General features: G+C 48.9%; 1 protein-coding gene across 14 annotated transcripts in view; it reads left to right on the top strand.

The window, feature by feature from the left end:
- The first annotated feature begins 2946 nt into the window (after positions 1 to 2946).
- Positions 2947 to 25194, top strand: part of GRIN1 (glutamate ionotropic receptor NMDA type subunit 1) — an 85726-nt gene continuing 63478 nt past the window's right edge. For all 14 annotated transcript variants that reach the window (XR_003996776.1, XR_003996779.1, XR_003996778.1 and 11 more), the window contains exons 1-2: positions 2947 to 3242; positions 20606 to 20740. Coding sequence is in view for 8 of the 14 variants with exons in the window: in XM_030535685.1 (XP_030391545.1) it covers positions 2985 to 3242; positions 20606 to 20740 (393 nt within the window). In the remaining 6 variants the exon portion in view is untranslated. The remainder of the gene's footprint in view (positions 3243 to 20605; positions 20741 to 25194) is intronic.

The following is a 25194-nucleotide window of genomic DNA, read 5'->3' on the forward strand; positions in this document are numbered from 1 at the left end:
TGGACAGCTCCGGAAAGCAAAGTCCTGGGTATCCATGGAACAATCTGTGACTAACCATCCCATCCATCTGCCTTGCCCCTGACCTGGAGAGACTGCTCTCGGGTGAAAGGATAGTCTGGGTCCATTCCTGTTCAGTCCCTGGTCGCTAAGCTGAGACTGCTGCCACCAAAGTATTGTCAGGTGAAGTATGAGCCCAGCACAAACTACTAGAGCTCTACTTCCCCTGTGGCAAGAAGCTAGTGGTGGCCCAGAGAACATCCCCCACCCAAAAAAGTCAGCTGAGTTTAAGGGCACTCCAAGATATCCTCTAACTGGCCAACCCTGGAATCCTAAGAGTGGTCCTGGGCAACCATTAGAGGAAGGGAATTGTTTCACAGGCTCGCCCCAAAATGCTGTGGCACCTGGGGAGCCCTGCCTCCATGGCCAATGACTCCATTCTCCAGCAGGCTTTCCAGCCAACCCCCAGCAGTTCACTGATACACAGAGGGCAACATTTCCCCATGTAGAGGGCCAATGCAAAGCCTAGGCACCAGGTTATCCTTTCATAAGCCTCTCTGGCCAAGAGGTGTAGGCCTGGGGTTGGCCCTCTGCACTGGGGTGAATTTCAGCCCTAGACCCTGAGCCTACTCACCACACACACTCACAAATCATTCGCTCTGGGCTCCATTCACCACTTCTTTAAAGGGAGCCCAAAGTATGGGTTGTTCAAAGGCATTGCAGACCTAAGAACCCTTCAGCTGCTTGGAGAATCCAGAGCCCTATACCCACAGGATGCCTAGTGCAGTTGTGTCCTGCCAAGGGGATAGGAATACTCAGAGCACAAAATGTGCCATAAACAAGCAGCCAAGGATTCCCAGATGAATACAGAATTAAATGAGTTTCCACAAGACAACATCATTCTGCTTTCTACTGTGGCTGTATGAGGGTTTAACCCTTAACTTGCCTAGGAGTCTTGAGTTCATGTGCCCTTATCTCCCCATTCCTTTCCACTCTTAGCAAGTGCACCAGTGCTCCCTCCTCACCATAAAAGATCTGACCTCTTTCCTATTCCCTTAGGCTCCTGCAACCCTCCAGCCCCACCACTGCTGGTTCCTCCCTCCCTCACCCCTTGCACATGTACTCATGGGCAACATAGCTCCCACATGTTGGTTCCTCACCTAGTAGTCACATTGGGAGTCAGCAGGGAGGAAACAAGTGGCATGGGAAGGACATGCTAGGGATCAGGGAGGGTTTCCAAAGCTGGGCCAGGGCAGAATAACCTCCAGACATGAGCCCCAGTTCACTCTGCCTCCAGAAACTCTCCCCAATCCTCAAGCTGCTACTTGTGCCTGCAAAATCCTAAAAACAACCCAACCAATTTCCAGGTGCCATCTCCCAGTACCTGGCCCCTGACTGTGTTTCTGCGAGTCACACCATGGGGATGTCCTGTTTATTTGCAAAGCCCCACACTATGCTCTGGATAGGCACTTTCTTAGCTTGGTCTCCTAAGTCTACTTGCTGCCCTGTGTTCTCTGCAACAGTGAGAAATGTTTAACATAGTGTGGGGAAGCCATAGCACATCCATTGCTAATCCACTGTGATTATTGTATTCTTTTAGCTCTTCTGCCAGACTCACTCACAACCAGAAAACTTAGATGACCAACCCACTAATAGACACAAGTACTGGGGAGATCCAATCCCCAGAAACACTGCTTTCAAAGATTTCCCATACACACCAAGGCCCACTTTAATTCCTGAAACTAACACCTGTAGGACAGAAAGAGTTGCAAGGATCTAATTATTGATCAATGTATCTATCCCCATACACACCAGCTATCTATTGATTGCGCTGTCTATCCCAATACACATGAGCTATCTATCCGTTATATCCCATACACACCAGCTATATATCAATCCATCTACCCCGTACAGACCAGCTAACTATCCTCTTTCTTTCTTTCTTTCTTTCTTTCTTTCTTTCTTTCTTTCTTTCTTTCTTTCTTTCCCTACACACACCAGCTGTCAATCAATCTATCTCCATACACATCCATTATCTATTGGTTGATCATTTATCCCCATACTATCTATCTATCTATCCGCATACACCCCCTCTATCTATCTCTCTATCTCCATACACCCTCTCTCTCTTCTACTCTCTCTCTCTAATCTATCTCCATACACCCCAGATCTCTCTATCCGAGTGACCTCATCACGAGGACTCCCCTCCTGAAGTGCTGGGGCTGGGAGCGGGCTCTGCAGGCGGCCCGAGGAGCTGAGCCGGGGGAGAGGTTCTGTGGGCTGGGGCGGATCGGGGGGTGTCTGGGAGCACAGCAGGAGCCCGGGACAGGGGCGAGAGTCTGTCCGGCTCCTGGCAGCCAGCTCCCCGGCACAGGGCAGAGTGTCCCGCCGCGGGGGCCGGGGCCGGGGCCGGGGCCGTGTCCTGCACAGCAGCTGGCAGGCAGCAGCCGGCGGGCTGGGCAGGGGGTCCGGGCGCAGCCGCCCTTCCCCAATCCCGGGGCCGGCGAGGGGGCGGGCAGCAGCGGAGGCTCCGCAGCGCGCTGCGCTGTGACGCGTCAGCAGCGGGACCCGCTCGGCTCCGTGGGCAGCGCAGCGCAGCGCTCTGCTGCGGGAGGCTGGTGGCGCGCGGGCGCAGCGCAGCGCAGACCCCTGCCCGGGGCGGGCGGCGCAGGAGGGTCCGCGCCCGCCGCCCTGCCCCATAGCGCGCCGGCACCTGCAGCAACCGCCCGCGGTCGGACCGCGGGGCAGAGCCGGAGCCGGAGCGGGAGCGGGAGCCGGGCGCGCCGCACTTCAGCACCTCGGAGAGCGCCGTGCGCCCGTGCAGGCTCCGGCCGGGGCTGGCGCCGCGCTGCCCGCGGGCTCGGCGGGGGCCGGATGGGGCGAGCCCCGCGGCTGGGCGCGGGGGCGAGCGGCGAAGCCTCCTGCCCCTGGGGCGGCGCCCGGGGCGCCTGAGCGGGCCGGGCAGGGGCGAGCCGAGCCCCCGGCCCATGAGCACCATGCGCCTGCTGCTGCTCGCCGTGCTCGTCTCCTTCTCCTTCGCCCGCGCCGGCTGCGAGCCCAAGATCGTCAACATCGGCGCGGTGCTGAGCACCAGGAAGCACGAGCAGATCTTCCGCGAGGCGGTGAGCCAGGCCAACAAGCGCCACGGCACGTGGAAGATCCAGCTGAACGCCACCTCGGTCACCCACAAGCCCAACGCCATCCAGATGGCCCTGTCCGTCTGCGAGGACCTCATCTCCAGCCAGGTACCGGGCGGCCCGCAGGAGCCCCGCCAGCCCCCCCGCCTCGGGCACCCCTGGGCGCTCCCCCGGCCGGCGCCAGCCACCACTGCAGCCCGCCTCCCTGCAGCCATCTCCCCCCGGAGCCCCGTCTGCTCCCCCACAGCCCCTCCACTCCCCCTGCAGCCATCGCCTCCCGGAGCCCTGTCTGCTCCCCCCACAGCCCCTCCTCTCCCCCTGCAGCCATTGCCCCCTGGAGCCCCGTCTGCTCCCCCCTGCAGCCATCCCCCCCCCAGAGCCCCATCAGCTCCCACCTCCAGCCATCTCCTCCTAGAGCCCCGTCTGCTCCCCCCACAGCCCCTCCACTCCTCCTGCAGCCATCGCCTCCCGGAGCCCCATCTGCTCCCGCCACAGCCCCTCCATTCCCCCTGCAGCCATCTCCCCCTGGAGCCCCCATCTGCTCCCCTCTGCAGCCATCAACCCCTGGAGCCCCATCCGCTCCCATCTCCAGCCATCTCCCCCCGGAACCCCATCTGCTCCCCCCTCCAGCCATCACCCCCTGCAGCCCCCCCATCCGCTGTTTCCTGCAGCCATTTCTCCCTGGAGCCCCATCCGCTCCCCCTCCAGCCCCCCATCCACTCCCACCTCCAGCCATCTCCCCCTGCAGCCTCGTTGGCTCCCCCCTCCAGCCATCACCCCCTGGAGCCCCCCGTCGGCTCCCCCTCCAGCCATCTGCCCCGGGACCCCATCTGCTCCCCCATGCAGCCCCGTCTGCTCCCCCTCCAGCCATTGCCCCTTGCAGACCCCCATCTGCTCCCCCCTGCAGCCATCTCCCCCTACAGCCCCCCATCTGCTCCCACCTCCAGCCATCTCTCCCTGGAGCCCCATCTGTTCCCTCCTCTGGCCATCTCCCTCCACAGCCCCCCATCCATTCCCCCCAGCCATCTCCCACTGGAGCCCCGTCTGCTCCCCACCAGCCATCTCCCCTCACAGCCCCATCCGCTCCCCCCTCCAGCAATCTTCCCCCACAGTGCCCTGTTGCTCCCCACCAGCCATCTCCCCCTGCAGCCCCATCCGCTCCCCCCTCCAGCCATCTCCCCCGCAGCCCCATCCACTCCCCCCTCCAGCAATCTCCCCCCACAACCCCCACCCGCTCCCCCCTCCAGCCATGTCCCCCTGCAGCCCCCAGTCAGCTCATTGCCAGTGCTTTATTTCACTGTTCAGGGCAAGGACAGGCCACCAAGCACCAAGAGTTCATCCCATAGCCTGAGCAAATCATGTGTTAACACAGACAACGTGTTCTCTCCAATGCATGGGGGGGCTGGGGGTGATGTCTGCATGTTAAGGTTGGTGGTGGACCGGTTGGGAAGGGTTGATGTCTGAGTGAGTGATGTGCGGTGTGTGCTTGTGTGTATGTGTACAGTGTATGTGTGTGTTTGTGTATCGGGGTGCGTGTGGACTGTGTGTATGTTTGTATGCCTTTGTGTGTGTGCAGTGTGTCTCTTTTCTTTGTGTGTGTACAGTGTTTGAGTAGGTGTTTATATGTCTGTGAGTACAGTGTGTGTGTTTGTATATCGGGGTGCGTGTGGACTGTGTGTATGTTTGTATGCCTTTGTGTGTGTGCAGTGTGTATGTTTGTATGTGTGTGTGTGTGTGTACAGTGTGTGTCTCTTTTCTTTGTGTGTGTACAGTGTTTGAGTAGGTGTTTATATGTCTGTGAGTACAGTGTGTGTGTTTGTATGTTTTGTGTGTGTACAGGATGGGTATGGGTGTTTGCGTGTCTCCCTGTGTGTAGTGTGTGTTTGTATGTCTGTGTGTGTACAATCTGTGTGTGGGTAGTGTATGTGCTGTAGGCGCAGTGAGTTCATACCAATAGATAAATCTCCAACATCTGGAATAATTTGGATGCTTTTTACCATCCTTTATGGAAAACCTCAGAGGTAGGTAACGAAAACACCAACTAGAGTTGTCTATTTTTTTCCTATCTTCTATGGAGACGCTTAATATTCTCTCTTGCGGTGGGTGGATTTGCTATATGCAGAGATACATTCAGGCAAAGTTTTACTTAAAGAGAAATAAATGCAAAACATTTTCTTCAGAAATGAAAACATGAATATATCTGGCAAATAAATATGAGTAGAGCCACACGGATAATGGAATGGTGCTGAGCTGGGAGAGGCTGCTAGGAGAATCTCATATGGAAACTGACTAATGCCCCAGCTGTTTTTTTTTTTGTTACCAGCATGAATATACTTCTGGATACATCCATAGGTAACAGCTTGACCCATCTTTTGACTTTATTTTAAAATGCAAACACTGACTGTGACCTTCGTTGCCATGAAATCAAAGGAAACATAACATATAAGTGAAGTATTTGCACCATGTTGGGGGAGAAATGAACCACTGCAGGGCTGGGTGGGCAGGGGGGCAGAGGAGGAGGCCCTGTGTTTGCTTGATTTTTAAATATGGTGATTCTAATGGTGCTCCAGCAATCTGTGCTGGGTGTTCTTGTGTCAGAGACTGTGCGAAACCCAGGCAGAGCCCTGTCACAGACAGGGACAGCTGCTCTCCATGTCCAAGTGGAGCCTCGGTGCTCATACATGGCTCCGCGTGGCCTCATTTTGTGTGACATGATCTCCCCTCCCCCACACGCTGCTGCCTCGCTGAATTCCAATGAAGCTTTATCTGACTGCATTGCAGCTTTTTATATAAGAGCATTTAGACCCTCTCACACATGGTACTCACATGCACACACGCATGCACATTTCAACACACCCTGCTCCCATGCCCGGTATTAAAGCTACAGGATTTTTTCAAATATCTGAGCCTCATAAATAACACATTAAACAAACCAATTCTCAACACACAGGACCTGGCATCATTGCAAAGCAGAAGTGCTTTAAGCTGTCTGCCTGGCACTATAAACCTTCAGCATTAAGAAAGCATTTAATTAAATCCTACCCATCAATCCTTTAAAACATCTTCTGCCAAACATGCACCATCACACTCACGGCTGCACGTACTGGCAACACTCATAGAATCAGAGAAATGTCGGGCTGGAAGGGACCTTGAGAGGTCATCGAGTCCAGCCCCCTGTGCTGAGTCAGGACCAAGTAAACCTTGACGATCCCAAATGTGTTTGTCCAGCCTGTTCTTAAACCCCCCAATGACGGGGATTCCACAACCTCCCTTGGAAGCTTATTCCAGAGCTTACCTACCCTTAGCATTAGAAAGTTTTTACACATGTTCGTGCTCACACACACACCAGTATACTTTCTTGCTTAGCTCCCCTTCCTTCCCACACTGGAAGACTACACAGAGAGGCTGGCTTTTGGAAGCTGGCTGAGTCTGTCACACCCTGTGGGGCTCCATGTTGTTCACACTTGACTCACATTAAGAGCTGTGCAAATAATGGATTTTTCCATCCCCCCCCCCCCCCCCCCCCCGCTCCTGTGAATCCCACTGCACCATCTCCCAAAGGCCAGGCAGGGCTATTTGACATGGCAAATGCCAATGCCTCATCCAGCCCAGGGACGCCTGGATTACTCCTGCTACTGCCGCATAATGCAGGGACAGAGGGAGCTGTGCTTCTATTTAGGGCATTTAGTAGGATGCTATTTATTTGTCCCTAGTTTGAAACTGAGCAGATTAAGGATTTAACCTCCAGAACGTCCGTTACTGAGATTTTCGTTATTATTTGTTGAATACAGGGCATGGAATTCCCCTTCTGCAACTGTCACTTGGTCTCTAATTGCTGCAAAAGACAAGCGCCGTATTGCCTGTACATAACTGAAGGGGAGAGGATCTGCATGTTTCTCTCTTAATTTACAAAGGACGCCTAGTATAGCTGGTAATAACATCAAAATAAATAAAGCTCCTCCCAGCTTGCAAGGCTCTGAGCTCTGCACAGACTGTGGAGGCATCTGTACTGACACCATAGTTAAGGTTGCATTGAGGCTAGCTGTTAAAGCAGAACCAAGATCCCTTTGGCGCAATAACTCTGCAGGGCACAATTACATTTGCTATCTATTTCTTCAGGTAAAATATGTTCTAACTTCTGCAAAGGACATTTTTTGAATGCTCATTTTTGCAGTATTGTTCCATTTTGGGGGGGGAGTTTTTCTTGGGTTCTCTGCCTACACAACCCACAGACTTTTCACAAACATATGTACACACATGCACATCTATACACAAACGTGCTCCTGCACATACATGTGTATATACATGCACACACATGTACACACACGAACACATACACACAGAGAGAGATAATATCCTGGACATTTTAAACTTTTAAAATTAAGCATAGGTACTCCCAGGCCTGTCTTTGGTGGATTTGCAGAGGGAGGGGGAGAGGTGGGGAGGGGGATGGAGTGAATGAAGCAGATGGAAGAGTAGTTGATCTATTTAGTTCAAATACTAATTGGGTATGGTCCAATTTTCCAAACAAATACTATGGAAATATCTGGAGGCCAAGAAAGTCAGAGAAATGTACAGAAGATATATTCAAAAGAAACAGGAAGAAACCAGCAGAAAGGATAATGTTCATGCACCATTGGATTGTACCACGAGCAATTTACATAGCTGCATCACTGAAAAAGGTACTTCCTTCCATAACAATTTATGCAGATAGCTCATTAGAATAGCAAAGGGGCTGTTTTCATGTATACTAATCAGGCAAAGGACACAGTTTTGAGGGTAATTTAGAATGCAAGTAGGGATTTGAGGATCTTTAAAATATACATCTATCTATCTGTCTATCTATCTATCTATCCATCCAGTTCCTGAAATCCAACCACCAGATAGGGATCAAATCAGCAGACAAAGGGGGTGCAATTGTCATCCTCAGCCATGATGACTACATTGAATCATAGAATCATAGAATATCAGGGTTGGAAGGGACCTCAGGAGGTATCTAGTCCAACCCCCTGCTCAGAGCAGGACCAACACCCACTACATCATCCCAGCCAGGGCTTTGTCAAGCCGGGCCTTAGAAACCTCTAAGGATGGAGATTCCACTACCTTCCTAGATAACCCATTCCAGTGCTTCACCACCCTCCTAGTGAAATAGTGTTTCCTAATATCCAACCTAGACCTCCCCCACTGCAACTTGAGACCATTACTCCTTGTTCTGTCATCTGCCACGACTGAGAATATCTGTGAGGCCAACCGACAATTCTCTGGCACCACCTACTACAAAGAACTTAAAGACGACCCTCCCACCACAATTCGCACAAAAATTTAACAATATAATCAAAACCTTTCCTAAACAACTCCAAGAGAACCTGTGTAACCTCATCCCCCATGAAGCCACTCCAGGGGCCTTCTACATGTTTCCCAAGACATGCAGACAAGAGAACCCAGGCAGGCCCATCATACTTGACCACAGCACTCTTACTGAAGAATATCAGAACTTATAGAAACTGTCCTCAGACTCACCGCACAAAGGGCCAGTTTCCTCCAGGTCACAACCAATTTCCTCAAGAAACTCTGAAATATTAACAACCTCCCTCAGAACAGCATCCTTGCCATCATGGATGTCACCTCCCTATACACCAACATCACTCACCGTGATGCATTGCTGCCTGCCTTAAATATCTACAGAACTATGGAAAACACTCAGAAATCCACCCGAAACCCATTGGCAAACTAATCCATTACATCCTCACCCATAACAACTTTACATTCAACAACACTTTTTCCAAACCATGAGAACAGCCATAGGTACAAGAATGGCTCCCCAATATGTCACCTTCATGGCTCATCTTGAGGAAGAATTTTTGGAAGAATGCTGCACTAAACCTGAGATCCATCAATGATATATTCATCCTCAGGACCTAAACTCTTTCATAAATTTTCACCACAACTTCAACAACTACCACCCATCCATCAAACTCTCTCTAGAGTATTCCCACACCACCATCAACTTCCTAGACATCATGGTAAGCTTCAACAATGATACCCTACAGACAACTATTTTCAAGAAACTATCACCACATCTACCATCACCACCTCAAACACACCAAGAAACCAGTTCTCTACAGCCAGGAACTCAGATACACAGAATATTCTCTGAGGAGAAAGTCTGTGATAGACATCTTAATACACTTAAAACCACCCTTTGCCAAACAAGGACTCTCTACCAGAGAAGTAGACCGCATCATGGAATGGGCCACACAAATATTTCAAGAGAACCCGTTTTAATACAGAGAAGAAGAAAAGCCTCCATCAACTGCACACCCCTAGTTGTCACCTGTCGCCCCACACTGGAACCCATCTGAGGTATCATCAAACAATTAAAACCCATACTTGATGGGGACTCCATCCTGAACAAAATCTTTCCTGAACCCCTCCTTCTGGCCTTCAAAAAATGCCCCAACCTCACCAAGCGCATCATCAGAAGCAAGCTCCGTGCATGCCAGGACAGACCAACTCAAAGCAGCACCAGACCCTGCCAGAACAACAGATGCAAAATCTGCAACCATATCTCCACTGCTACAATGATCAACACCTTCCACAAGATACCTTTCAAGAACCATGAGTCCTACACATGCCTATCACATGTGGTGTGCCTCATCCAGTGCATCAAAGACACCATGTAGCAGAGTGGATCTCTGCTCCAGCTCTGAAGGGGTTAAAACAGCCCTGGATAAGGGGCTGGGGCCGGAGAAAGCAGCCTTTTAGGTTGGGCTGATTGGAAGAAGTGGCTGCAGCTGGGGCCACGCCCCAAACTGAGTGACAGGACCTAATAAGAAGGCCAGGGAAACCAAGGGCAGACAGTCTTCCTCTGTCTGTAGAGGGAGAAGGGCCTGGCTGCATAGAACTGACAAGATACCTAGAGTAAAGCAGTGCTGGGGAAAGGCTGGGGAGCTCCTGCCGGGAAAGCCCCAGGCTGCGGCCTAGAATTAGGCCAGGAGGTACTGGGGTTGCAGGGTGCAACCCGGGGTAGGGCAAGGCAGCAGGTCCAAACCCCTTTGCCGATGATGAGTGGCTGATACTGCAGTCTGCCCCAGGGCGTGGGGCTAGACAATGACTGGCAGTAGCCTACACTGAGGCAAAGTGGGGATAGAGGGTGGGGGGTTCCCAGGGAGGGGAAACCCCTAAGGAAAAGGGGTTGCTGCCAGGGGTCAGAACCCCATGTAAAAGGGGCACTGGGGTCCAGGGAAGGACACGGGGCCTGTAGCAGGAAACAAGGCGGATCACCGGCCTGCTGAAGGCTCTCCGAGCTGGAATTTTAGCTAATTCCCGAAGCAACCAGCAGGAAGTGCCACAGGGGTGAGTCGTGCCCGGTTACACACCACCAACAACTGGGAGGGTGAAACCAGACAATCACTGCGCTCTCGAATGAACTCACACAGAATAATGATAAGAGATAAAAACATTCTGTCACTCATGGGTGAACACTTTTCACAGAGTGATCCCTCCATCTCTGACCTGTCAGTCCTCATCCTCAAAAAGGAAACCCTGAACAACACCTTCAAAAGACGAGCCTGAGAGCTTAAGTTCAAAACTTTGCTAGACACTGAGGCTATATCTACACTACAGCCTATATCAGCAAAACATGTCGCTTGGGGTGTGAATATTGCACCCCCCTGAGTGACATAAGTTATATCGACATAAGAGTTCATGTGCACAGCGCTACGCTGGCAGGGGAGCTTCTCCAGCCACAGAGCTTATGCCGCCCATGGAGATGGGCTTTTTGTGCCAACAGGAGAGCTCTCTCCTATCGGTATAGAGTGTCATCACCACATGTGCTGCAGTGGCACAGCTGTACTGATACAGCTAGGCTTCAGCATTGTGCGTAGATAAACCTGGCCTTAAAAATGGGCTCAATAGCGATGCTACTTTTATATCTGATTACAACAATATGCAATCCCCCAACCCTCCTTTGTCCTATGACTACAGAGGTGACAATTGTCCACTTCATCTTAAAATCATAGAATCATAGACTTTAAGGTCAGAAGGACCATTATGATCGTCTAATCTGACCTCCTGCACAATGCAGGCCACAGAATCTCACCCACCCACTCCTGTATCAAACCTTTGTCTGAGCCATTAAAGTCCTCAAATCATGGTTTAAAGACTTCAAGGTCGGAGAATCTTCCAGCAAGTGACCCATGCCCCACACTGCAGAGGAAGGCAAAAAAACCCTAGGGCCTGTGCCAATCTGCTCTGGGGGAAAATTCCTTCCCAACCCCAAATATGGTGATCAACTAAACCCTGAGCATGTGGGCAAGACTCACCAGCCAGCACCCAGGAAATAATTCTCTGTAGTAACTCAGATCACACCCCATCTAACATCCCATCACAGACCACTGGGCATACTTACCTGATGATAATTAAAGATCAGTTGCCAAGTTAATTGCCAAAATTAGGCTATCTCATGATACCATCCTCTCCATAAACTTATCAAACTTAGTCTTGAAGCCAGATATGTCTTTTGCCCCCACTACTCCCCTTGGAAGGCTGTTCCAGAACTTCACTCTTCTAGTGGTTAGAAACCTTCGTCTAATTTCAAGTCTAAACTTCCTAGTGTCCAGTTTATATCCATTTGTTCTTGTGTCCACATTGGTACTAAGCTTAAATAATTCCTCTCCCTCCCTAATATTTATCCCTCTGATATATTTATAAAGAGCAATCATATCCCCCCTCAACCTTCTTTTGGTTAGGCTAAACAAGCCAAGCTCTTTCAGTCTCCTTTTATAAGATAGGTTTTCCATTCCTCGGATCATCCTGGTAGCCCTTCTCTGTACCTGTTCCAGTTTGAATTCATCCTTCTTAAACATGGGAGACCAGAACTGCACACAGTATTCCAGATGAGGTCTCACCAGTGCCTTGTGTAACGGTACTAACACCTCCTTATCTTTGCTGGAAATACCTCCCCTGATGCATCCTAAAACCGCATTAGCTTTTTTCACGGCCATATCACATTGGCAGCTCATAATCACCCTGTGATCAACCAATACTCTGAGGTCCTTCTCCTCCTTCGTTACTTCCAACTGATGTGTCCCCAATTTATAACTAAAATTCTTGTTACTCCCTAAATGCATGACCTTGCACTTTTCACTATTAAATTTCATCCTGTTACTATTACTCCAGTTTACAAGGTCATCCAGATCTTCCTTTAGGATATCCCAGTCCTTCCCTGTGTTAGCAATACCTCCCAGCTTTGTGTCATCCGCAAACTTTATTAACACATTCCCACTTTTTGTGCCAAGGTCAATATTAAAAAGATTAAATAAGATTGGTCCCAAAACTGATCCCTGAGGAACTCCACTAGTAACCTCCTTCCAGCCTGACAGTTCACCTTTCAGTACGACATGTTGTAGTCTCCCCTTTAACCAGTTCCTTATCCACCTTTCAATTTTCATATTGATCCCCATTTTTTCCAATTTAACTAATAATTCCCCATGTGGAACTGTATCAAATGCCTTACTGAAATCGAGGTAAATTAGATCCACTGCATTTCCTTTGTCTAAAAAATCTGTTACCTTCTCAAAGAAGGAGATCGGGTTGGTTTGGCACGATCTACCTTTTGTAAAACCATGTTGTATTTTGTCCCAGTTACCACTGACCTCAATGTCCTTGACTACTTTTTCCTTCAGAATTTTTTCCAAGACCTTGCATGCTGCGGATGTCAAACTGACAGGCCTATAGTTGCCCGGATCACTTTTTTCCCCCTTTCTTAAAGATAGGAACTATGTTAGCAATTCTCCAGTCATACGGTACAACCCCTGAGTTTACCAATTCATTAAAAATTCTTGCTAATGGGCTTGCAATTTCATGTGCCAGTTCCTTTAATATTCTTGGATGAAGATTATCTGGGCCCCTGATTTTGTCCCATTAAGCTGTTCGACTTTGACTTCTACCTCGGATGTGGTAATATCTACCTCCATAGCCTCATTCCCATTTGTCATCCTACCATTATCCCTGAACTCCTCATTAGCCTCATTAAAGACTGAGGCAAAGTATTTGTTTAGATATTGGCCCATGCCTAGATTATCCTTAACCTCCACTCCATCCTCAGTGTTTAGCGATCACACTTCTCCTTTCTTTGTTTTCTTATTTATATGGCTATAGTACCTTTTACTATTGGTTTTAATTCCCTTTGGAAGGTCCAACTCTACATGGCTTTTGGCCTTTCTTACTTTATCCCTACATGTTCTGACCTCAATAAGGTAGCTTTCCTTGCTCATCCCTCCCATCTTCCACTCCCTTGTAGGCTTTCTGCTTTTTCTTAATCACCTCTCTGAGATGCTTGCTCATCCAGCTTGGCCAAAAGAAGGCTGCGGGGGGATATGCTTGCTCTATATAAATATATCAGGGGGGTTAACGTTAGGGAGGGAGAGGAATTATTTAAGTTTAGTACTAATGTAGGCACGAGGACGAAAGGGTATAAACTGGATATTAGGAAGTTTAGACTTGAAATTAGACGAAGGTTTCTAACCATTAGGGGAGTGAAGTTCTGGAACAGCCTTCCGAGGGAAGTAGTGGGGGCAAAAGACTTTCCTGGCTTTAAGACAAAGCTTGATAAGTATATGGAGGGGATGTTATGATAGGATTGTTAATTTGGGCAATTGATCTTGGATTACCACCAGATAGGTCTGCTCAATGGTCTGCGGGGAGATGTTGGATGGAATGGGAACTGAGTTACTGCAGAGAATTCCTTCTTGGGTGCTGGCTGGTGACTCTTGCCCACATGCTCAGGGTTTAGCTGATCACCATATTTGGGGTCGGGAAGGAATTTTCCTCCAGGGCGGATTGGCAGGGGCCCTGGAGGTTTTTCGCCTTCCCCTGCAGCGTGGGGCACGGGTCGCTTGCTGGTGGTTTCTCTGCAGCTTGAGGTCTTCAAACCAATTTTGAGGATTTCAATAACTCTGTCCTGGGTTAGGGGTTGTTATAAAATTGGATGGGTGGGGTTCTGTGGCCTGCCTTGTGCAGGAGGTCAGACTAGATGATCAGATTGGTCCCTTCTAACCTATGAGTCTATGAGTCTATGAGCTTGGTCTACAACTCCTGCCTATGAATTTTTTCCCCTTTCTTGGGGTGCAGGCTTCTGATAGTTTCTGCAACTTTGACTTGACTTGAAGTAATTCCAGGCCTTCTGCGCCTTTAGATCCCCAAGTTCTTCAGTCCAATCCACTTCCCTAACTAATTTCCTTAATTCTTTAAAGTTAGCCCTTTTGAAATCAAAAACCCTACTCACAGAGCTGTTTTTGTTTCTTAGCTCATGATCACTTGAACCAAGGTTGTCCCCTACAACCATTTCTTCTATGAGGTCCTCACTACTCATCAAAACCAAATCTAACATGGCATCCCCTCTTGTCAGTTCAGCAACTACTTGGTGAAGGAATCCATCAGCTATCGCATCTAGGAAAATCTGAGCCCTATTATTACTACTAGCCTTGTCCTCCAGTCTATATCTGGGAAGATAAAGTCTCCCATGATCATGCAATTCCCATTAGTATTTACTTCATTAAAAACATTAAAGAGGTCTCTATCCATATCCAAATCAGATCCCGGCAGTCTGTAGCACACCCCAAGCACTATCTCAGGGGAGGCTCTAATAGCTTTCTTCCCCAGTGTGATTTTTGCCCAGACAGACTCTGTCTTATCCATTCCATCACTTCTTATTTCTTTACAGTTAACCTCACATTGACAGACAATGCTACTCCACCACCTTTGCCTTTATTTCTGTCTTTCCTAAACAGCACATGGCCTTCAATATCTGTATTCCAGTCATGACTACTATTCCACCATGTTTCTGTTATCCCTACAATATCCGGTTTCACTTCCTGCACCAGTAACTCTAGTTCCTCTTTTGTTACCTAAGCTCCTCGCATTGTTGTACAAACATCTTAATTCTTGCTGTCTGGCTTCACTCACATTCTTTGCCCAATTAGGCCCAGATGTTCTAATGCCAGTATCACCTATTAGAATTGTATCTACAGTATCCTCCCTCCATATGTCCTTTCTTTTACCCATTACAGTATCTTTTCTTGCTTCATTTTCTTCCCACTCAATGTTGAAATCCGGCATGGAGATTGCCTGGACACCTCCCAACCACAATTCCTAGTTTAAATCTCTCCTAATCAGTTGTGCCAGCCTCCATCCTAAATGTCTATTTCCCTCCCTACTCAGATGAAGTCCATCCCGAGAGAACAGTCCTCTGTCCATGAATACCTCCCAGTGGCCATACATCTCAAAGCCCTCCTTATAGTACCACTGCCCTGTGGTGATCTGTTGATCGCCATAATCTTGTCACACTTTTGTTTCCCTTCTCTAGGAACAGGCAGAATCCCGCTGAAGATCACCTGAGCCTCGATTTCCTTAAATGTCTTCCCCAGTCTGGCAGTCTTCCTTGATACGTTGCAGTGAGACTCTAACCATATCATTCATTCTCACATGAAGGACAATCAGTGGGTTTTTCCTGCTCCCATTAGGATCTCTGTCAGCCTCAGGTCCACATTCCATATCGTAGCACCGGGCAGACAGCACACCCTTCTGTTCTCCGCATCAGCTCTGGTTACAAGCCTGTCTATTCTTCTCAGGAGTCCCCAATCACGTAGACCTGCCTTTTCCTGGTGACAGTGTGATTCTCCGGTCTATCCCCTGCTCCCACTGGCTGCAAGTTCTCTTGATTCCTATTCACCCTTGCAATCCTTTGCCACCCATCCTGTATCCTCCTGGGGCTCATGTTTGGTGTCATCTCCATTGACTCATCCCCTCTCCTTATAGGGCTAGCTGCTCATCTCTTCTTCCTTGCCCTCTCACCTTCAGTGACCACCTGCTGTGCCCCTTCTTCATTTTCCAACTCTGCAAACCTGTTCCTGAGCTCTGTTGCTCCTTCACTAGCTCGTCTTTTCCTCTGCCTGGTTCGCTTAGTCACATGCTTCCACCGGCCACTTTCCTCACTCAGCAGTCTCCTCTCAGAGTTCTTTGGTCCTGCTTCTGTCTGCAAGTCTGAGCTTTTCTCTTTGGCCTCATCATGTCTTTGCTCCATCATCTGCTTGAACTCCCTTCTAAACTCGACCAGAGTTTCCACCTGCATCTCCAATCCTCGGATCTTTTCTTCCATCAGCTCTATTAGGAGGCACTTCATGCAGACAAAACTCTTTTCAGGTACCTGCTCCAGGATCGTGTACATCCCGCAGCTTCCACGTCCAGTCATCTTCATTGTGTCTTCCACTGCTTGGGTCTCTACAACTGCTGCCTCTGTATCTGTCATAGGCTTCCCACCTAAATCCTGTAAACCTGGGAAACACAAACCAACCCAAAACACCACCACCCACAACAAAACAAACTTCCAACAAGCACCAAGACGCAGCTAGGACACCGCACACTCCCTTCAGTAGCCTGTGTGTTCCTCTGCCTGCCTCTCTTAGCCTTCCCCAAACTGCACCTGTAAACTCCCACTCAGACTTCTCTGTTTACAGCTCTGTTTGCTGGCTCCTGTGCCGCTGCAGCTGTCTATGAATGGTCTCTTGCGACATGTGTTGACTCCTTATGCTTAACAATCTGTTTCAGCTCATATTTAGCTGTGACACTCTGATTACGTTTCCCAGACACGAAGAAGAGCTCTGTGTAGCTTGAAATCTTGTCTCTCTCACCCATTTTCATTCTTTCTCTTTTTCTATCTATCTATCTATCTATCTATCTATCTATCTATCTATCTATCTATCTATCTATCTATCTATCTATCATGATAGCTAAATATCAATTGAAAAGATGGAATTTATTAATCTTGCCACATGGGGCAGACATAAATAGTGTGCAGTACTGCTGGACAAGTATCAGAGGGGTAGCCGTGTTAGTCTTTATCCACAAAAATGAGAAGTCTGGTAGCACCTTAAAGACTAACAGATTTATTTGGGCATAAGCTTTCATGGGTAAAAAACCCACTTCTTCAGATTCATGGAGTGAAAATTACAGATACAGGCATAAATATACTGGCACATGAAGAGAAAGGAGTTATCTTGCAAGTGGAGAAGCAGTGTATACTGCAGGACAGTGTATCTTGTGCACTGACGGCATCGTTTCATCATTTCCCTGATCACATGTGTTAGTAGGTAATTTCACACTTGTGTAGAGGGCTACCAAAAGGCCTATGCACCTTTTAATTCTCACATAAGCCCTATTTGAGGTTGTAGGTGGGGCTAAGAGGTGTGTGCTCTTGGTCTGGCCCTCTGCACCCAGGTTGCCCTGAGACAACCTTTGCTCATTTTAAACAATGGAGATTTTTTGACGTGTGAATATCCAATAAGAGTGTGCTGCATTCCCAGCACTGTTCTGAATGACACTGTCCAGTGATGCATTTTAACAACTGTTAATAAAGCTTCATAGTCAACTTGTCATAGATGTGACACAGTGATATTCCTCACCTTTTAGAAATGCCAGAGCCATGGGTTATTCGAACCAGCATACCACAGAATGGGCGGTATTCATTTATGGGTGGGTTATGCCTTGGCACAGGATATCTTTAGCAACTTTAATTTTCTTTTCTTTGACCTTAAGCATAAGCAGAATTTCAGAGTGTCAGAGAAGAATTTTGGAAATAAATTTTTGCAAAATGGCCATTTGATGTTAGCAGCTGCCATGAATAATGCGCAGCATCTCCCTATTGAATCTGCTGAGGTCATGTGGCCAGGCTTTGGGCCTGGGGGTTGGGTCCCAGAGACCAGGCTCCAGCCCAAGACCAAATGTCTACACTGCAATGTTATAGCCCCACAGCCCGAGCCCCATGAGCCAGTCAGCTGCATAGGCCCCACAGCCCCTGAGCACCCGTCAGCAACCCCCCTCGATCAGCTCCTCTCCCTCCCCCCCAGTCTCTCCCGCCCACTGTGCTCAGAATTCAGCAGCATGCGGGAGGGTGGGGCGTGCTCAGGGGAGGGGTTCAGAACAGGGCAGGGCAAAGGTGGGGACTTGGGGGAAGGGGTGGAATGGGGGCAGAGCCTGGAGTGGAGCCCCCCCCGGCAATTCATAAAAATGGCGCCAATGGTCAGCTGCAACACGCCAGCCATGGGTGGTTTACTGCAGTGCAGACAGACTCTGAGATATCCCAGTGCTTGAACTGCCCAGCATGAGCAGCTGCCGGCCTCCCTATTCCTCTGACTCCTCCCTGGCCCTTCCCAACTGTGTCGAAGGGACAGTTTCCTCCTTGGCCTGTGCTGCTGTCAGCTCTGTCAGTCGCTCCCTCCCGCTCTGCTTTCCCCATCTCCTGGGGCTGGACCAGGTACAACGCTAGCTGCTCTCAGCTCCCATTGCAGCCCGCTGGAGCTGAGGAAGCACTGCCCGCTGTTCTGCAACTTTGCCCTCATCCAGCTCCTCATTCTCCCCTCCGTGCCACAAGGCTCTGCCTTTAATCTCTTCTCTTTCCGGCCCCCCTAGTGACAACTCTCTTCCTCCCGGCCACCCATTCTCTCCCATCTGAGCTGCTTCTCTTGTCTTCCCTCCCTCCCACCCCCTCTACCATCCTCACTTCTCTATCCCCATTAACAATTCCACTGTCCCACCCGACTCCCAGGCTTTAATCTGGCTCTCCTCTTCCTCGGCATCTCCCCCGACATCCTGTCTGCCCCTGTGTCCTGCTGCTGGACCCTCTTTAACGCAGCCCCAGCACTTCCTTCCCAGACTCTTTCCCCGCTAGGACCACATCTTGATGGCCTTTTGCTTTGACCATTGCCACTCTAGACTGTCCTCCTGCTTCTCCTATCAGTCCAGCCAAAATGCCTGCTAATGTCATTGCCCTCATCCAGCTCCAGCCAGCAAATCCTCTCCCCTGACGACACTCAGCGTCAATTCCTCACTCTCACCTGTCAGCCCTACGCCCCATCTCTGCTTTCCTTCCCCTGCTCAGACCCTGTGCTCCTCTCAGTACTCTGGCTTTATTCCTTCTTCGTCTCTTCCTTCCACTTCTTCCAACATGCTGCCCCCAAGAGTCTCTCTGTTTCTGGCAGGTGCACTTGCTTTCCCTAAACCCTATCTAACTACCTATTTCTTCCAGGCAGAGGTGGCTTAGGTATGTCTATGCATGCTGCAGTCACAGCTCTGATTGCAATATAGACAGACCCTCACGCTGTAAATCCTCAATCCGTGGGGCACGCCCCATTAGGGAGGAAGGGAAGAAGGGATCACAGCTGAGGCCCAGGCCAGCCCCTATGGAGGGTGGGGAGGGAGTGCCACCCAGCTCCGCTCCTGGCCCCGGGTCCAACTGCCAGCCCCACACCCCAGGTCCCAGCTGCCAGTCCCACATCTGGTGATCTGGCTGCCAGCCCCATTCCTGGGGCTTTGCTCCTGGCCGCGATTGCCGTCCTCACACCTGGGGCACTGGCTGCTGGCCTCGGCCAGACTCCCACCCCCGCCTCCAATGATAGCCCCTGCCTTGGCCCCCTTACTGCTGGACAGTCCCCCCCTCCCAGAGCCATGGCCCCACTTCTGGCCATGGTTCTAGGGAGCAGGGGGGATGCAGACAGGGGCAAGAGGGGCACAAGGTACAAAGTCTGGGGACCACTGCTGTAGATGCTTTGGGGCAGAGAATGTGAAAATGTGCTTCACCATATGGGCTAGATCCTCAGCTGGTGCAAACTGATCTCACTCCACTGACTTCAGTGCAGTTACACTCAGGTAAACCAGCTGGGGAGCCGGTCTCCTGGTCGTCAAGTGCCAGGTTCATTCATGGGACTGAACACGTGATTTCATATGAAATGATATCATCGTACTGGCCATCACATCAACCCTGCTTTGCTGAGAGAAAAGAAAGTAGCTAAGACACATTTTTATCCACGTTTCTTCATGTCCTTACCTGAGTGCTGAGGAGTCTCCCATGTGCCTCCTGTCCCTTTGCTTTTTGAACTGTGTGCCCTTCTTTTGTTTTTCTGTATTGTGACTCCCTATCCCTCTCCGTCTGTCTCTCCCTCGCTCACTCTCACGGAATCCCAGCTGAGCACTTTGTTTGTAATAGTCCTCAGAGGGGAATTAGAGCTGAGTATTAAATGTGTGGTTAAATAAATCGCATTACAGAGTGTGACTGTAAGAGAGATGTTACTCTTTAATCTGTAATCCACGAGAGTTATTAGCTTAGCTTGCCAAGCAGCCAAGCAGCATTTCCATTAAGATGAAACCCTAAACAGACCCATCTTTTCCTAATGGCCAGGGCTTCAGTCTAAGGGAAGAGGCAGCCTTTTCATACACGCCTTCCTCCATCTACTGAACCACAACATGATGTGTGTTGCTTATGTATTGTTGTATTATTTATATCTCCTGTTGTTTGAACGTTGTGACCAGGTTAGCACTTGGCTACTTAATGTACAAAAAAGAAAAGGAAATTCACATTTTGTGATCATACTGCTTCTATGAAATAATGGTTGTATCATGTATCCTGTGTCCTACAGGTCTATGCAATATTAGTTAGTCACCCACCTGCTCCAAATGATCACCTAACACCAACACCTGTATCATACACAGCTGGCTTCTACAGGATTCCTGTCATTGGTCTGACAACACGCATGTCTATATATTCTGATAAGGTAACTGATGCATGTTTCCTAGTACATATCTCATACATGTGATATAAATGAGGAACGTCCATCAGAAGTGACTAATGATTTCCGCACTACTTTCTCCAGAATACATCTATCTATCCTCTCCATATTGATCTGATAACTCCCCCTTTTTCTCTTCTACTCTGGCTCTCTCTGAATTCATTGGTTTTGACATGTCACAATGTTGACCTACATATCACTGGGTCATTTCTGCATGTTTCTCTGTCAGGCTGCTGGATTCACAGCTCTTTAGTCAAATCAAATGCATGAACTAGCTCCTGAACTGCTGACTAGTGACAGCCGGGAGCTTCCTGGGTGGTTCCTGGATACTGAAGGAACTGCAGAGATGGAGGAGGACCCTAATACTGTCTATCCATTTGGCAGGAGCTCTTTTGGTCTTCAAGGTTATTTGGTTTTGTTCAGTCTGTGTGTGATTGGAGATTAACACCGGTGATGTTAGTTCTCCTCTGGTTTGAAATAACACCCAACCTGCCCAGCAGCCAAGAAATAGTAAGTCAGGTTCCAAAGTACGCGTGAAAAGGAAGAGGTCTATTCACTTTGGAGTGAGATTCACCGCCCGGCAGAGTGCCAGACAAGGACTAGGTGCCATTCATGTCTGATACGCCCCCTATTTTGAGGATGTAAGTGTGCCATGCCTAGGTTTGTGCTGGCCCTCTGCAGAGAGGTGAATTAGATGTGTTTGGCCATGTGTGGGGCAGTGTGGTGGGTGGCTCCTTCATCAGACATTCCTCACTTCAGGGCTGACCTTGTACAATGTAGTTCTTTTGTAAAAACAAAGGCATTCCACAGAGTCCTTGCAGAAGGGCTGTGACATTCTCATGGTATTGCAAACCTGAAGCTGGACCCATTTTCAGGTAGAACAGTGCTAAATGTATTGAGTAGAAATGAGTCGTTTTCAAAGCTCAAAAGCCATATTTTGTATGCTGATGGCTTTTGCCTGGAAAATGTGAACATTCACTGATGAAAATGTGTCCTAGCAATCTTTCCCAAATCTGAACCTTAGAGTCCAGAAAATGAGATACTAGCATGAATTTCCCTAAGCTTAATTACCAGCTTAGATTTGATAGGCTGCCACCACCCAAAATTTTGGGTTTTGGGGCACTCTGACCTCCCCACGTTCCCTGGGGACCCCAATAACCCAGATCCCTTGGGTTCTTAAAACAAGGAGAAATAAACCATTCCCCACCTCTCCTGCTCCCAGAATTTCCCTCCCTGGGCTTTTCTGAGATACAGATCTAACCTCTTAAATCACCATACAGAGAAGCATCTCCCTTCCCTTCCTCAAAGAGGCAAACAGATTCAAGGAAAACAGAGAGAGATTTTATCACTCCCTATCTCCCCCACCCGTCCTGATGAGTTATCCCAATCCCCTGGGATAAAACAAGGGAAACAGAGAAAAACCAATCAATCAGGTTCTCTAAAAAGAAATCTTTTAATAAAAGAAAGGAAAAAGTAAAGAATTATCTCTGTAACTTCAAGATGTAATTATTACAGGGTCTTATAGCTTACAGACACCAGAAAGAGACTTTCCCACCAGTACCAATACAAATCAAAATATTCCCAGCAACTACACATATAAAAGTTAACCAGCCAGATCCACAATTGCAAATAGAGTTAAAACAATTAAAAAGCCTAAACTGCCTGTTTTACTTACTCTATGAAAAGAAACTTAGAGAGCCTGTAGTAATGTCTGGTCTCTCTCAGACCCTCTGAGAGAAGAACAAAGAACTCACACCCAAACTTCCCTCCACCCAGTTTTGAAAGTATTTTGTCTCCTGATTGGTCCTCTGGTCATGTGTTTCAGGTCACTGTTTGTTAACCCTTTTATAGGTGAAAGCTATCTGTTTATGACAAAATGTCAATGCAAAAATAGCCATTGCGTCCACATTCCAAAGGAAGCCAAAGTTCAGTCAGGGAGGAGCAATGGATTCAAATGAAATGAAAGCGCAAAAGCTCAATGCATATCTCTTGTCACTCACATCTGAAGCCACCTCAGGAGGTCATCTAATCTAACTGCCTGCTTGAAGCAGGACCAGTCCCCAGACAGATTTTTGCCCTGATCCCTAAATGGCTCACTTCAGGAATTGAACTCACAATCTTGGATTTAACAGGCCAATGTGCAAACCACTAAACTATCCCTTCCCACCTCAACTGACTGCTGCTTAGGCCCCCTGTGAGAGTTGAACTCACAACCCCAGATTTGCAAGACCAATTCTCTAACCTCTGAGCTATGGAGCCAGGCCTGGAGCTAAGGAGCGAATCTTTTCAGCCAGTTCCAACAGGGCATGTGTCCTCAAATAAACCCCAATTCCTCCCTCTTGCAAAAAAAACCTCCCCCATTATCTCAATTGCTACCTTGTTAGCAACTTCAGTAGAAAAACCAAGGCCAAGACTCATTAATGCTAGAGACTGAAATACCCTAAAGGTGGCTCCTCCAAAAAGCAGGTGAGTCCCAGTGAAGGGCAGGGTGGAGGAGCTGTATTGCCACTACCCATCCTGTAACAGTTCTGTGGACAACCTTAATTCTTCAGAGCACTCGTTAAAGTTCAGTACAGCTGCCATAAGCAGGGCTGCAGTGGAGTCCTTTAACACTGATCCAAGAGCATCCGTAGCCATAAGAATCTAGGATGTGGTAAAGTCATGGAGGAGACTTGTCAGCAAGGGACAGCTGGATACTTTAGTGCTTCCGGCTAATGAGCGCTGAGTTTATAGTAATGCTGAATAGCTTGTGATGGAAGCACTGATCAGACTTCGCTACCGCCCAGCATGGTGCCTATCTGATGTCATTAGGACAGGAGAAGAGACATGGGTGATGTTGAAAACTGGGAATTGTGTGGACTTCAGAGGAAAGTGCTATCAGAGGCTAGGAAATGTGTGGGGTGTTACAGCTGGAGAGGTGATGGGGTTCCTGTATCCATGCCAGCCTCAAAGACATCCCATATGGGTTATGAGGGGTCCTGCCAATTAAAAAGGCATTTTAATCGTGCAACTGATGCCAGGGATGGAGGGATATTCACTTATACATGAGTCTAGGGTTTTTTTCTCAGCAGAGCTAATACTCACTGCAATGAATGATGTTTATTATAGGCGGCAGGTAGCAGCAACTATAGTTAAGATGACTTGACACTTCCATTATAAGACTCTGTTTTCAGTTGCCAAAATGAAACTGTTCGGGCTGAAACTTCCTAGGTGTCTGTCTCAGGCTAATATTTTGTGTTTGTTTTTTTAAGTTTCAGCAAAAGCAGTTCAGCCATTTCTGAGAATGAGATTGGAGGAAAACACCGTTGTTCCTCCCATATTAACAATGATCATACCTGTTTCATTTCAAAGCTGTAGTGCAGCCATGATTTGTAGCACAGGTTTGAAACCAGGCAACAGAGTCCCCCTGGTGCCTTTTGTAGTTCATGTGAAATTTGGCCAACTGAGGTCACATTATGAGCTTCTGAAAAATCTTAATTTGCATGTGCTTAGTATAGACTTGTTAGTTTGGCAGCTAAATTCTCCAAAGATTCCATCTGTGCTGGGCATGCTCCATCCTCTCACTGCTCCTGTGCGTGACTGGCCTGTGCATGCGCTATCCCCACAGAGCCACTCCGGGGGCACCATTCCGGGGCTGACCAGGACTTTCCCTTCATTTGCTCCTCCTGGCAGCTGGGGGAGGTCAGATGCCAGGGCTGAGAGCAGGGACCTGTCTCTCCTATGCTCTCAATGCTCCCCCTGCTGGGTCCAGGCAGAGGAGAGGGGAGGAAGGAGCAGCTGTCTTGAGTGCAAAAGAGAGGAACGGGGGCGAGAAGCAGGGCAGGAGAGGAGGGATGGAAGCCTCAGAGGGAGGGCACTGGGAGTGGGAAGGATGAGGAGGTACAGGGACAGGAAAGGGAGCAAGGATAAAAGTGGAAGGGGACACGGAGAGGCTTGAGGAGACTAGAGCAGAACAGTCTGTGACCACTAGAGAACACTCCCCTCTAAAGTCTGGAATGGAACCCAGAAGTCCTGAGGACAGTCTACATGACTGCTTAAGGTGATCTAGCTTGTGTCACCCAGGGGTGTGAAAAAGACACACACCCCCAAGCAACGCAAGTTACAGCAACCTAAGCGCTGTCCACACCGGCGCTATGTCAGCGGGAGGTGCTCTCCTGTCAACATAGCTTCCGCCTCTCATGGAGGTGGAGTAATTATTCTGACAGGAGAGCGCTCTTCTGTCATCACAGAGCGTCTTCACCAGACGCACTGCAGTGGTGCAGCTGAACTGATGTAGTGATTCTAGTGTAGACCTGCCCTTAGACTCACCACCATTTCACAGCAAAGAGCAGTGAAACCCACTGACAATGGGCGTGTCTCTAAATGTCGGATTCACCCCTCCCTCCCACACAAATATTTCTATCACTAATAATCTACATTTATGGAGAGGCAAAGTAAGA

The sequence above is a fragment of the Gopherus evgoodei genome, chromosome 16, assembly GCF_007399415.2.
Source record: "Gopherus evgoodei ecotype Sinaloan lineage chromosome 16, rGopEvg1_v1.p, whole genome shotgun sequence".
In the NCBI taxonomy this organism is placed as follows: Eukaryota; Metazoa; Chordata; order Testudines; family Testudinidae; genus Gopherus; species Gopherus evgoodei.